This window comes from Erpetoichthys calabaricus, chromosome 3 (genome assembly GCF_900747795.2).
Source record: "Erpetoichthys calabaricus chromosome 3, fErpCal1.3, whole genome shotgun sequence".
NCBI classification, from domain to species: Eukaryota; Metazoa; Chordata; class Cladistia; order Polypteriformes; family Polypteridae; genus Erpetoichthys; species Erpetoichthys calabaricus.
Window position 1 is genome coordinate 180,609,189 of NC_041396.2, and position 13,169 is coordinate 180,622,357.

A 13,169-nucleotide genomic window follows, 5' to 3' on the forward strand; every position below is an offset into this window, starting at 1 on the left:
TGATCATGGTGTCATCCGCATACTTAATAATGGAGCAGTGGTCATTGTTCTGTCTCAGGATAGGTAAGTGACTTAGGCTAGTGTGTGTTTAGACTTACACCAAAATTCGGGTTACATCACTGTTGTAGGAACGGAACTGTGTCGTAACCTGAGGACCCCCTGTATACGAATCCAGCTTTTAGTTAACACATTGTAATATTTTGTAGAATTAAACCACCATTCTTATTTAAAAATAATAATATAGCGCAAAAAAATTCTGTATTAAAGTATCATGTGGGGTCACCAGCATTTGCCACCTTTAGTGTCACGTTTACATTTTCTATACCTGTTTCTGCAGAATTTATCTGAGGACTCAAGTTCCCTAATAACTGAATTAATAGCTGTACCTGCTGCATTTGCCTGACACAACTAGGGGGTTGGCAGGGTGGTCCTGTTGGGTAGCTTTGCAAGTGGCTGGAATGACTTTGTCTGATGACAGACCAAGTCAATGTCTTCTCTGGAGTTTCCACTCCATATTCCAAAAAACACAGCTGTTACTAAAATGACTAAAAATTAAGCAGTTACAAGAGCAGACAAAAATTTTACAAATTAGCCTATATTCATTGCAAATTATCATGAATGGTGATGTCTAACTGTAACAAGTCATTTTTGGATTGATTAAAATTGCTCAAAACCTTTTACTTCTTTAAAACATTGTTTAACTATTTTATTCATGATTGAATAAAGAGGAAATGGCTTCTTGGCTCAGGTTTGTGCTCTTCGATACAGTCCAGTGCTTTCAGACAAAAACATAGTTGAAGTTGGAAGGAGGTTTGTTGATATTTAAAGTGAATATGTCTCTGAAAATAAGGCAGAGATTAGTGTTATAGAATTTAAAATTAAAAAAGCAAAAAAATATACCTAAAGAGAAATGGAAAACAAAACCAGGTTAAGTTTTAACTAAAGAATTTACATATTACACTATATTGTATTTAAGCACTGTGATTTCAGTTTATTTTTGCAACTAGTCTGTTTGTGGTTGATCCAGCTGATGAATAAAACAGATGATCAGATGACTACATAGCTGTTAACTGATTGGCTTCTAAAGTTTTTCTTGGCTGTGAAATGTTACTTTGGATTTATGATCAAAGGTTTGCTTAAGACAGGATTTGTAGTGCTTTTCATTTTATTCAGACCTTTGATACCTACTGCGTCTTTACATTTACTTTCCTGTTTGATTCCTTGGTTTTGAAATCTAGAATAAATATGATTTTCAAATCTGGAAGATGGTGCTGGGTCACATCAGCTACTGTTCCACTGTATCTCCCACAGATCAATTTTCTAAAACCTTTATTCCTTTATATTTTAAATGGTTGCAAGAAAGAAATTCCACTGAGCAACAGAAAACTTCATGCATGCCCCCACACAGAGAGAAGACAAATTTAGGGTCAGCAGCAAACCTACGATGTTAGTGTGATCTGTGTATTTAATAAGCTTTGCACTCACATTCATTCCATGCTTATGAAATATTACTGTGTTGCATTGTCTGCTTTTCCATTTTTGTTTTCACTGTTATGATGTATCAGTTTTTGAGAAAGTATTTCTTGGGCTCTGCCAGGACAAACTCTTAAAGGGTTAGTTTTTTCCATCGATTTCTAGCAAGAAAGGGACAAAGTTCTATGGTAAATACCGATCAGTTTATTGCATCAAAAAAATTAAAGTTATAAAACATATTATCACATCTTTGTACTTGAAAACTTCAAAATAATTGAACCCCTGGACATGCTGGAGCACCAAAACTGCTGATCTGCTCTTCCCTGAAACATCTGAATTGTAGCTCTGCATGACTTTCACGTCTGCAAGCTAAGTCAGCACCTGAAGAAGATAACAGCTGGAGTACCTCAACTAACTGCTACATTAATCTCTAATGAATTTCAAAATTGGGGGATTTTCCTGTGGGAACATCAGGTGAAGTATAAAATAATTTATTGTGCCATGATTGTGTTTTGTTTTTGTAGTTTTGTTTTTCACAGTTGTGTCTTTGAGACAATACTGTACGCAGAAGTACCGGTCCACAGCGTATGCTGACATTCCCTGCTGAATACAGCATAATATACAGGTAAAATTCTGTTACAACGAACTCCCAGGGACCTAAAAAATATTTTGTTGTAACAAAAATTTTATTGTAATGAGATTCTGTATTTGTTGCTATAGTGCTTTCTTTAACTTGTGTCCAGGGGCCTCATATATAAACGGTGCGTACGCACAGAAATGTTGCGTACGAACGTGTCCACGCTCAAATCGCGATGTATAAAACCTAAACTTGGCATACATTTCCACGGTACCTCATACCTTGGCATACGCAATTTCTCCACTCGGTTTTGCAGACTGGCGGCACCCAGCGTCAAAGCAGTGCTACTGTTCCTGTGTGGTCACCCATTCTTTCTTAGCTCCACATTCCTGACGCAGCTTTATAAATACACTGAAACTAACTGCATATTGTTTATTAGTGTAATGCATCTGATTGTAATTAACCTGCAGCAATATAATGGTCCAGGGAATAGCATAGTATTCCAAATACCATAACTGCTTTAGAGTTGTAACTCTCACTGCATCTTCTTCTTCTTTCAGCTGCTCCCGTTAGAGGTTGCCACAGCAGATCATCTTTTTCCATATTACTCTCACAGCACCACTCGGAGTATTTATATCACTGTATCTGAGTGGGGAATCACAGCAGCAGCTGATCGGAAAGAGAATTATCGGTATACAGCATGAAGCAGACGCTGACTCAGCCACGGCAAAACGTTTCAGAGACTTCCCTGTACGGACTTCGCGGTTTAGAAAAAGTTTCATCCCAAGAACTATAAACGCACTCAATCAGTCCATCAAGTGCTCCTTGCAGAACTGTTTACTTATAAGTACAATCACCTCACTGTAAACTTGCACTACAGTTATAATATTGCACAACCTGCGCCACTTTATAAAGCGCGTATTTACATATGATGACGGTATTCATTTTTAAGATGAAATGCAGCAAAATATGTTGATTATATTATACAGATAAAACTTTAACTTCATTTAAATAATCTTTATTGTTAATAATTAAACGTGAGGACATGGTGCCGCAGCGCTAGCTAGTTCAGGGATTGTTCCTGCATTGCGTTGTATTCTTGCTGGTGCTGACGCGACACTGGAAGGATAGACGGATATAATAATTAAACATGTACTACGAAGATATTTCAATGTTCCTTAAAAGTTTTGAAGAATCGGCATTTTAAGCTTACAGATGGCTTCACGTCTGTATAGCTGATTGTGTGGCGATTGGGTTTTTGGAGAAAGAAAAGTAAGGACAGGAATTGGAGGTTAGTACGTTTGAAAGAGACAGTACTTCTGTAATAAATTATTTCATCGAAGGTCGCGCATGGCGCCGCAATCCTCTTGCGTGAGACATGAACAAGTACTGCGCCACCGTGTTCCCATGTTTAATAACATGCTTTCATTCCTATCATCATGAAAAAGATATCACGTATACATCTCAGTATTTCAATTATTCAGAGAGATGTAATATCACGAATGTAATGGATTATGTGTCCTGTCGGAGAAAGAGAAAGCCCGTTTAAGAACCAGGTAGTAATTCACACATGTAGAGCACATAGAAGATCAAATACAGAACAAAGCATTTAATGTGCCACTTTAGTTACAAAGGGATTTGAGAAACTAGTAAATTAAACGATTTTAAGATGAAGTTTATGATGTTCTACTTTAATGGCAAAATAAACTACGTGATTAAAGTGGAAATTTCAAGATTAAAGTTGACATTTCATGCTTTTTTCCCCACTGTGTGCCTATTTTTTTTGTCTGTACCCTAATAAGCTTTCATATGACACTCAGACGGTGGGCTACGACTCGCCTTTTCACGGCGACTTTGATATGTGATTTCTTTTTTATTTCGGGCACTGTGCGACTTTGTGAACTTGAGCCTTCGAGTTTCTCCGACACTCTGTCACTCGATCAACTTCCTTTTGTTGATTATATCACTGTTTAAACCAACAAATAGTATGTTTTTCCTTTGCCTCCACTTGGTATTCGCTGAAATTCTTATATTTCCCCCCGTGCTTTTCCCATTGTCTTTTCACAGAAGGCTATTTATATTGATTTGCATATTCAAAGAGGCGTAATTCTGGAAGGAGTTGGGATGGGACAGAAGGCACGTGCACGTACGTTACTTTTCACGCTGATCGGGATTTATGTAGTGGAAGAACGTGAAAGTTTGCGTATGTACAGATTCCTGCATCTGGATTTTTCTGTGCGTACGCACATTCCCGCTTTTGCGCTTACGCCATGTTATAGTGTGAGTTCTACGCACGGCGTTATACATGAGGCCCCTGGTGTTTGCAACCATTTCAATAGCTTCTTTCGCGTTAATTTTAATCTCCTCCTGCCTACAAGTTATGCTGACGAGAAGTTTTCTCAGCCTTTCCTTGCCATAATACACTTTTAGGTTGCGAATGACGTCCAAATTCAATGGCAGAAGCACTGCTGTGCAATTGGGTGGGAGGAATTCAACGCGAACATTATCTAAATGTGGAAGCATGTTGTGTGCAGCACAGTTATCAATCACAAGCCGAATCATCCTTTTCTTCTTCTTCATATTGTGCGGTTTCTGAACACTTTTGGGATCCCCCACCCAACAGGAACGTCACGCTGTAGATGCACGATTGCAGCATCTGTGGAAGATTGTTTGTCCGTTGCTGGGACAACAGCAGGCTCACAGCGGTGCAGTGAACAGAAGCAAATCATAAAAGATTGGGGTCGCGCTATAAGTACCTGTCTTGCCCAAAACACGAGGCTTAGTCTCAATACTTCAGCAAAACCAGCTTTATTCAGCTTGAAACAGGAACAGCACAGTTATTTATTGTAGTGGGATGTGCCACTCTGCTATACACAGACACAGCAGTCAGGCAGGGTCGTGGCCAGGTCAGTGACCAAGTAATCCTGTTATCTGCATTTACAATGTACGTGCTCCTCTAACCTTGCATCACCCATCGAGATCTTTTCTGTTTACTTTGGCGGAGAGACACAGCACAGCCCTGTAAAGACGCGGAGATCTCACTTCGGCGTGTTGTCCCATTGATGGAGGTCCCAAGAGAGTTTACAAACCTCACATTTTCTTGAATGAGTGCCGTATTAATAGGAATGTTTCTTGAACGAGCATCAGTGAACCACATAAAAATGGCTTTTTCGACATCTTCAAATGCAGTAGTTCACATACGTTTGCAACCCGAGATTTTTCTTCTTTTTTTGCTCTTTCTTTCAAGAAAGTTGACAGTGTCTATGGCGAATTTCCGAATTCACTGGCAACATCTTTTTTCTTTTTGCCGTAATCGAGAGCTGCAAAAAAATTAGTTTTTTTTTTTCTAATATGAACTGTTATCGTTTTTTCGTGTCTGCCGTTTCTATAGGAGCGTGACAATGAGTTAAATTCCAATGGATGTTTTTCAAATGTTGACGAGCAATAAGCAAAACGTATCACTGAAAACCGCAGGAAACAAAAAAGGCAAAAAAAAAAAAAGTTCGAGGAAAGTTCGAAGAAAGAAAAAAATTACAGTGTTTCTGTTCGGGGGATTGTTGTGCACAACTGAGCTTCGGCCACAGAACTACCTGCTCTGTGGATGATTCATTCAGGCATTTCATGGTCTGTTGTGCACTTCGTTGTAATGAAAGTATCTGCTGAATGTACTTCGTAGTAATGAGATTTCTATAGACACGTATCATATGGGGAAACTGTCGGGACCATAAAAATACTTCGTTGTAATGAAAATTTCATTGTAAAGATATTCGTTGTAATGGAATTTTACCTGTATCTGAATAAGAAATGTGCATTTAAGACATAAACTACACTTGTGGTGGAGAACTGAAGTATAGCACAGTCAAACAGGTGAAGTCTTCCTGGCTCACTTCTGTATTTTATATACCTTATTCTTTTTGTATAGAGTCTAGGGTGGGTGAGTCCTCCTGATTAGACACCTGTGGGTTTGCATTGCTCTACTGCTGGAATTAGCATGTACTTCTGTTCATCAGCTCTCTTTATTGGATTACAGATTCTAGATTCTTCCTTGTAAGTGCAACTTTTGATTTTTCTTTGGGTTTTACAGGACTTTTTTTTTGGACTGGTGTTGTTTGACCTGCGGTTTGCCTTTTAGGGAATACGTATTAGAACTGTCTTTGCCATATTTTCTGCAGATATTGGTTTATTTTATTATGTGGCCAGGCATTTTACAGTTCTGCTTCCCCTCTTAGAGTTTATTTTTGTTGTGTTTTTTTTTTTTAACATTGAAGGCTTTATTAGTTTATAGGGTTGGGCCTCTGAAGTCCAAAAGCCTGATTCTCAAGTTTGGTCATAGGCTCATTTTGTACTTAGGTCTCAAGGGAGTCTGCAGGCCACACTTTAGAAGAAAGGTCTAATTTTGATTTTGGAAATCTGTACAGCTACGGACAGCCATACCTTATAGTCACCTGGTTAGAAAAGTTTCCTTTGGTAGCTCCATTACTTTAAAATGTGTCCAAACTTGAAGTAATTTTTAAAAAAAGCAAACTCTATACAAAACTAAACTGAACTGAATAGTTATCAACTTTGTTCGTCGTTACTCAAGTGTCTTATCACTGGCTCACTTGCCTCTGTGTCAGCATGTCTTACATTGAGCTGTCATGACATTTTGAATGCTTGATACAGCAGTATTCTGTCCTTTTTCTCAAATATGGAGATCTGAGAAACAGCCAGTAATCATAAAAAGTCTTTTTGATCTGTGGATTTACTGTGTCAGGTTTCTTAAGATTTTAGACGAATCTAAATTCACACATAAAACTTGATCTGTGAATTTACCAATAAATTCATATGACAGCCTGTAAGTATGAAAGTAAACTATGAGGGAAAAAAAAAACTAGGACCCACTTATATTGCATAACATAACAAGGCAGGCAGGGCCTGGAAACCTGGCAAAAACAACCCTACACTAGGCATTTTAACAATAAAAACACAAACTGTCTTAGTCTATCTCCAAGACTGCAGTAGCAAAATGTGACGTGACAAAGCACGTCAAGCTGTAGAGACAGACCATAATAGCAATACACACTGCTATAAAACAATATGTCAAACCTAAGAGAAGTCCTCGGCTGCAGTAATAGTCATTAATACTTTAATTGTCCTTTTATTAAAGCACATAAAGGACATCTTCTTGTAAATCAAACAACATATTAACTTTTATAAAAGCTTATTAACAATATTTCAGGATAGATATTTACTGTCACATCTCATGGGTAAAAAGTAAAATGATTTTGTTTTAATCTATAATGGTTAGAAAACAGGTGGCATAGTGTCACAGGTCCAGGCGACTATCAGCTCAGTTACCCTGTATGTGAAATTTACATTTTTTCCACAATTATGCTTGCACTGATTTTTTTTTCTTTTATACCTTTTCTTTTTCACACACTTTTCTTTTTATTTCTTTTACACCTAAGATGTGCATGTTAGGTTAGTTTGAAAATAAACACATCTGAAAATGTAAGCATCAGATGTTCTGACCAGAAATGAAGATTTCCTTTGATATTATTATCAAGTTGTGGAGCATGAAACAATGCATAACCACAATTACCAACTTAGAGGAAATATGTTTTAAAGATAAAAACACTAATGATGGTTTCCACAAGTACTAAGAACCACCAGGATTAAGAATGAGGCTGATGGGTTTACATGTCTTTGAACTCTGGAAGGAAACCTAAGACCCTGAAGGAAATCCACTCAAGAAACAAAAGAACATATACACGACAAATGAATGGAGATATGCAGTAACTGCTATGAGGCAGTAACACCACCTGTTGTGCCACCATAGGAACAGCAAGCAACAGTACATACATAAAAGCAAAGTAACAAATAATGTGAATACATATAACTCAATACACACCGAGATTCCGGAAGGGTCTCTGATTTGGAATTTGTGAAAAAAATCCAGGCTTCAGAGCATTTGTAATGATAATATCAAAAAAATCCTCAAAATTATGTCTGAAATGACAATAAAGAAAGAACATGTATGCAATTACTAAAACAAGCAAATATACAGTTTATTTTCCAAACACCATATCACATGTTAAAGCAACTTTTTGAATCCCAGCAAGACCAAAGCTATGTAATGGGTTCCTACTGTATATGGGAATACTGGATGTTGATACATTTCCCTGATCTTTGGACAGACGGGAAGTCAGGCTTTAAGGCATCTGGTGTAGGTCAGCTTGTTAACAAGTGTATTCAAGGACCTTTCACATTCCTGTGTGCATAGTGAAACTGCAAAGGAAACATTTACATATGTTGCCATTAGCAGTTAAATAAATGGTAATAAAATTTTAAATAATGCACTCACTAAGGTCTGTGCCTTGTTTCTTTGTTTTTCTTAGATAATTGTGTATGGCAATAACTCTCTTGGCTATGTCTACTGAATTTATAAAAGGTATTTGATATGTAAGGAGACTGTGGAAGATTGTGGGTTCGCTTCCCGGACCCTCCCTGTGTGGATAGCGCTTTGAGCACTGAGAAAAGCGCTATATAAATGTAATGAATTATTATTATTATTATTACTACCCGCCGACATAAAGATAAACTAATATAATGAAATATAAACTGAAACTGGAGCAATACAAGCTTCTTCAAATGCCATAAACTAAATCGGAAACCATTTGCGTTATAATATGGGCAACACACAAACATACATGCTGTATATATATTTAGTACATTAGCATATACTATCAATAGAAAACCTTGAAAAATTCATGGAGCAATAAAATATATTCAAGGTCACAGTTTAATTACATCCAATTAATTAAACACTGAAAAACAAAACAATGAGAAGAAAAATCTACTAAGATTTGTTTAACCTATGTACTTACAGAAAAAAATTATAAAAAGAAAAACATCATTGTGTAAAGCACAGACAGAGCTAGACAAAGGCCTAAAACTAAAAGTTGCATGAAAATGTCATATACTGTATCATGCCAGTGCTATAAAAGGTGTCAGTCAGAAAATCTGTTTTAAGTGTGACTATACCTCTTCAGCATATTTTGGACAGGTGGTTGCTACTATCAGACCTGGAATGTAAAATTTTGACTTGCCTCTTAGAGGTTTTGGGGTTAACAGATGAAGTATTAGAGTGAGAGCACCAGCACTTCCAAAAGTTATTCCTGACACCACTATTGGTTTACTTTGGAATGACCTCCAAGGTGAACTTTGAAGTCTGCTTCTGACCGAGTTGCAAAATGAGTATAGAGCTTATTTGGCTGGAAAAACGGGAACAGAAATTGAGAGAGGAAGAGAAAGAGAAAGAGAAAGGCTGGAAGGAATAAAAATAATAAGGGACAGAGTGGACCAGTTACCCCACCTAGTAGACAGAGCACTCTGTATAGTCAAGCCCTAAGAGATAACAGAGAATCTATTTGTTTTTTACTTGTTATTTTGTAGTTTTGTTTTCCTTTTGGAAGATAAATGAATTCTTCCTGAGTGTGTATTTGTTTAATAAACACAACTGTTTTACATTTATTTATGGCCTCTTAACATTATTTTAGATTTGGGGAACAATTCATGTGTCCTGTTTTTCACAGTATACTCTAAGCATATACGTATATGGTCATTCTTTCCATATACACAAGTATATATGTATGGTGGCATGGTGCTGCACTGGTTGAACCTGGTTTCACATCTTATTCCTGTTACTGTTGACTGGTTGCTGCTCCTCATGTCTGCTTGGATTTTTCTCCTGGTTCTCAGTAATAATTGGATTCTAATTATTTATAAATATTGTAAATTACAATGCACATCCTGATTTCAAATAGATAGTGTACAGAAAAAAAGGAAAATCAGGTGTGCATTGGGGATAGAATCCCATGAGACTCTGCGTAAAAGATGTGGGTATGATTTCATTTTAATGGTGATAAGAACTGGTAGTCCACAATGAGAATTGCAGTGTGAGAAGTTGCATATAATGTCCAATTAAACAACATGTTACTGCTTTGAATATTACCAATCAGCAGTAATATTAATACCACCTGCCTAATAGATAGATAGAAAGATAGATACTGTTGTATAGGCTCCCCATTGTGTGCCAAAGCAGCTCTGATCCATCAAGGCATGGACTCCACAAGACCTCTGAAGGGTTCTTGTAGTATCTGACACCGAGACTTCAGCAGCAGATCCTTAAGTCCCGTAAGTTACGAGGTGGGGCCTCCAAGGATCAGACTTGCTTTTCCAGCTCATCCCACAGATGCTCGATCGAATTGAGATTTTAAGAATTTGGAGACCATGTCAACACCTTGAACTCTTTGTCATATTCCTCAAACCATTCTTGATCAATTTTTTTACAGTGTGGCAGGGCACATTATCCTGATGAAAGAGGCCACTGCCATCATTGGGGAATACTACTACTATGTAGGCGGTACATGTCAAAGTAACAAACACATGAATGTCAGACGCAAGGTTTTCCATCAGAGCATTGCCATGAGGATCACACAGCCTCCAGCTGCCATCTATTTCCTAGTTAAACGATACACCTGAACCCAGCCATCCACAAGATCTAAAAGAACTTGTGACTCATCAGTCCAACCCATCTTCTTTTATTGCTCAATGGCGCAGGTCTGATGCTCACATGCACTTTGTAGACAGACAGACAGACAGACAGACAGACAGACAGACAGACAGACAGACAGACAGACAGACAGACAGATAGATAGATAGATAGATAGATAGATAGATAGATAGATAGATAGATAGATAGATAGATAGATAGATAGATAGATACTTTATTAATCCCCAAGGGGAAATTCACATACTCCAGCAGCAGCATACTGATAAAGAACAATATTAAATTAAAGAGTGATAACAATGCAGGTATAACAGGCTGTAAATTTGTATGATATTAACGTTTACTCCCCCGGGTGGAACTGAAGGGACGCATAGTGTGGGGGAGGAACGATCTCCTCAGTGGAGCAGGACAGTGACAGCAGTCTGTCGCTGAAGCTGCTCATCTGTCTGGAGATGATACTGTTTAGTGGATGCAGTGGATTCTCCATGATTGACAGGAGCCTGCTCAGTGCCTGTCGCTCTGCCACAGATGTCAAACTGTCCAGCTCCGTGCCTACAATACAGCCTGCCTTCCTCATCAGTTTGTCCAGGCGTGAGGCATCCCTCTTCTTTATGCTGCCTCCCCAGCACACCACTGCGTAGAAGAGGGCGCTCACCACAACCGTCTGATAGAACATCTGTAGCATCTTATTGCAGATGTTGAAGGACGCCAGCCTTCTAAGGAAGTATAGTCGGCTCTGTCCTTTCTTGCACAGAGCATCAGTATTGGCAGTCCAGTCCAGTTTATCATCCAGCTGCACTCCGAGGTATTTATAGGTCTACACCCTCTGCACACAGTCACCTCTGATGATCATGGAGTCCATGAGGGGCCTGGGCCTCCTAAAATCCACCACCAACACCTTGGTGTTCAGTTGTAGGTGGTTTGAGTCGCACCATTTAACAAAGTCCTTGATTAGGTTACTATACTCCTCCTCCTGCCCACTCCTGATGCAGCCCACGATAGCAGTGTCGTCAGCGAACTTTTGCACGTGGCAGGACTCCGAGTTGTACTGGAAGTCCGATGTATATAGGCTGAACAGGACCGGAGAATGTACAGTTCCTTGCGGCGCTCCTGTGCTGCTGACCACAATGTCAGACATGCAGCTCCCAAGACGCACACGATCCATGCCACCAGTTATGAATCTACTCCCATCTCTGTCAGCTTGTTCCTGAGGAGCAGAGGTTGGATAGTGTTGAAGGCACTAGAGAAGCCCAGAAACATAATTCTTACTGCACCACTGCTTCTGTCCAAGTGGGAGAGGGATCAGTGTAGCATATAGATGATGGCATCCTCTGCTCCCACCTTCTCCTGGTATGCGAACTGCAGAGGGTCGAGGGCGTGGCGGACCTATGGCCTCAGTTGGTGAAGCAGCAGCCGCTCCATGGTCTTCATCACATGTGACGTCAGGGTGACAGGCCTGAAGTCATTCAGCTCACCAGGACATGATACCTTTGGGACTGGGGTGATGCAAGATGTTTTCCAAAGCTTCAGGACTCTCCCCTGTTCCAGGCTCAGGTTGAAGATACACTGTAGAGGACTCCCCAAGCTCCAACGCACAGGCCTTCAGCAGTCATGGTGATACTCCATCTGGACCCACTGCTTTGCTGGCACAAAGTCTCTTCAGCTCTCTGCTTACCTGGGCTGCTGTAATTGTGGGCAGGGGGAAACTCTTTCCTATGCTGGTATCAGCAGAAGGATGGGTGGAGGGTGCAGTACTCCGTGGTGAGAGTGGGTTATGGTGGTCAAACCTGTTAAAAAAGTTGCTCATCAGGTTTGCTCTCTCCATGTCTCTCTTGATGGTGGCACCTCGCTTCGAGCTATAGGGACCAACATGGGCTACGCAGCCCCGTTCGCAGTAACTGCAATGCACTCTGTGTTCTGACACTTTTCTCTCAAGGTCAGCATTTGGTGTTTCAGCAATTTGTGCTACAGTAGCTCTTCTGTGAGATCATACCAGACAGGTTAGCCTTTGCTCACCATGTGCATCAATGAGCCTATAGGGTACCAATGATGGCTACCAATGACGTTGTCTCTGGTTCAGTGGTTGTAATTCCTTGGACTACCTTTGGAAGGTACTAACTATGGTATACCAGGAATACCCCACAAGACCTGCCATTTTGGAGATGCTCTGATTCAGCCATCTAGCCATCACAATTTGACCCTTGTCAAAGTAACTAAGATCCTTAGCTCTGGCCCATTTTTCCTGTTTCCAACACATCATCTTCAACAACTGTTCACCTGCTACCTAAAATATCTCATCCCTTGACAGATGTCACTGTAATGAGATGATGTGAACATTTAATTATAAAATTCTGTTTCGTCATAATGTTATTTTTAAAAATATGTTTATGATCTCCAGATAATTCAAAGCACATTGAACAAATAGTGCAGGTAGATGTGCAAATGATAATCAAAACCAGCCAGTATAGGAAAGTGAAAAAAGATGGGGAGTTCTGACATATGGAGGGGGTGGTCACTGGTTTTAGATTCAGATGGAAAGGAGCTGAAATATCTGAGCTTTATTTAATG

The 13,169-nt window shown here is 39.3% G+C and overlaps 1 protein-coding gene across 1 annotated transcript in view; it reads right to left on the reverse strand.

Moving 5' to 3' along the window:
- The window catches only part of nt5dc1 (5'-nucleotidase domain containing 1), a 369,927-nt gene that overhangs the window by 75,121 nt on the left and 281,637 nt on the right, over positions 1 to 13,169 (reverse strand). The window contains exon 8 of the mRNA XM_028797572.2: positions 7,941 to 8,038. Within this exon, the coding sequence (XP_028653405.1) occupies positions 7,941 to 8,038 (98 nt within the window). The remainder of the gene's footprint in view (positions 1 to 7,940; positions 8,039 to 13,169) is intronic.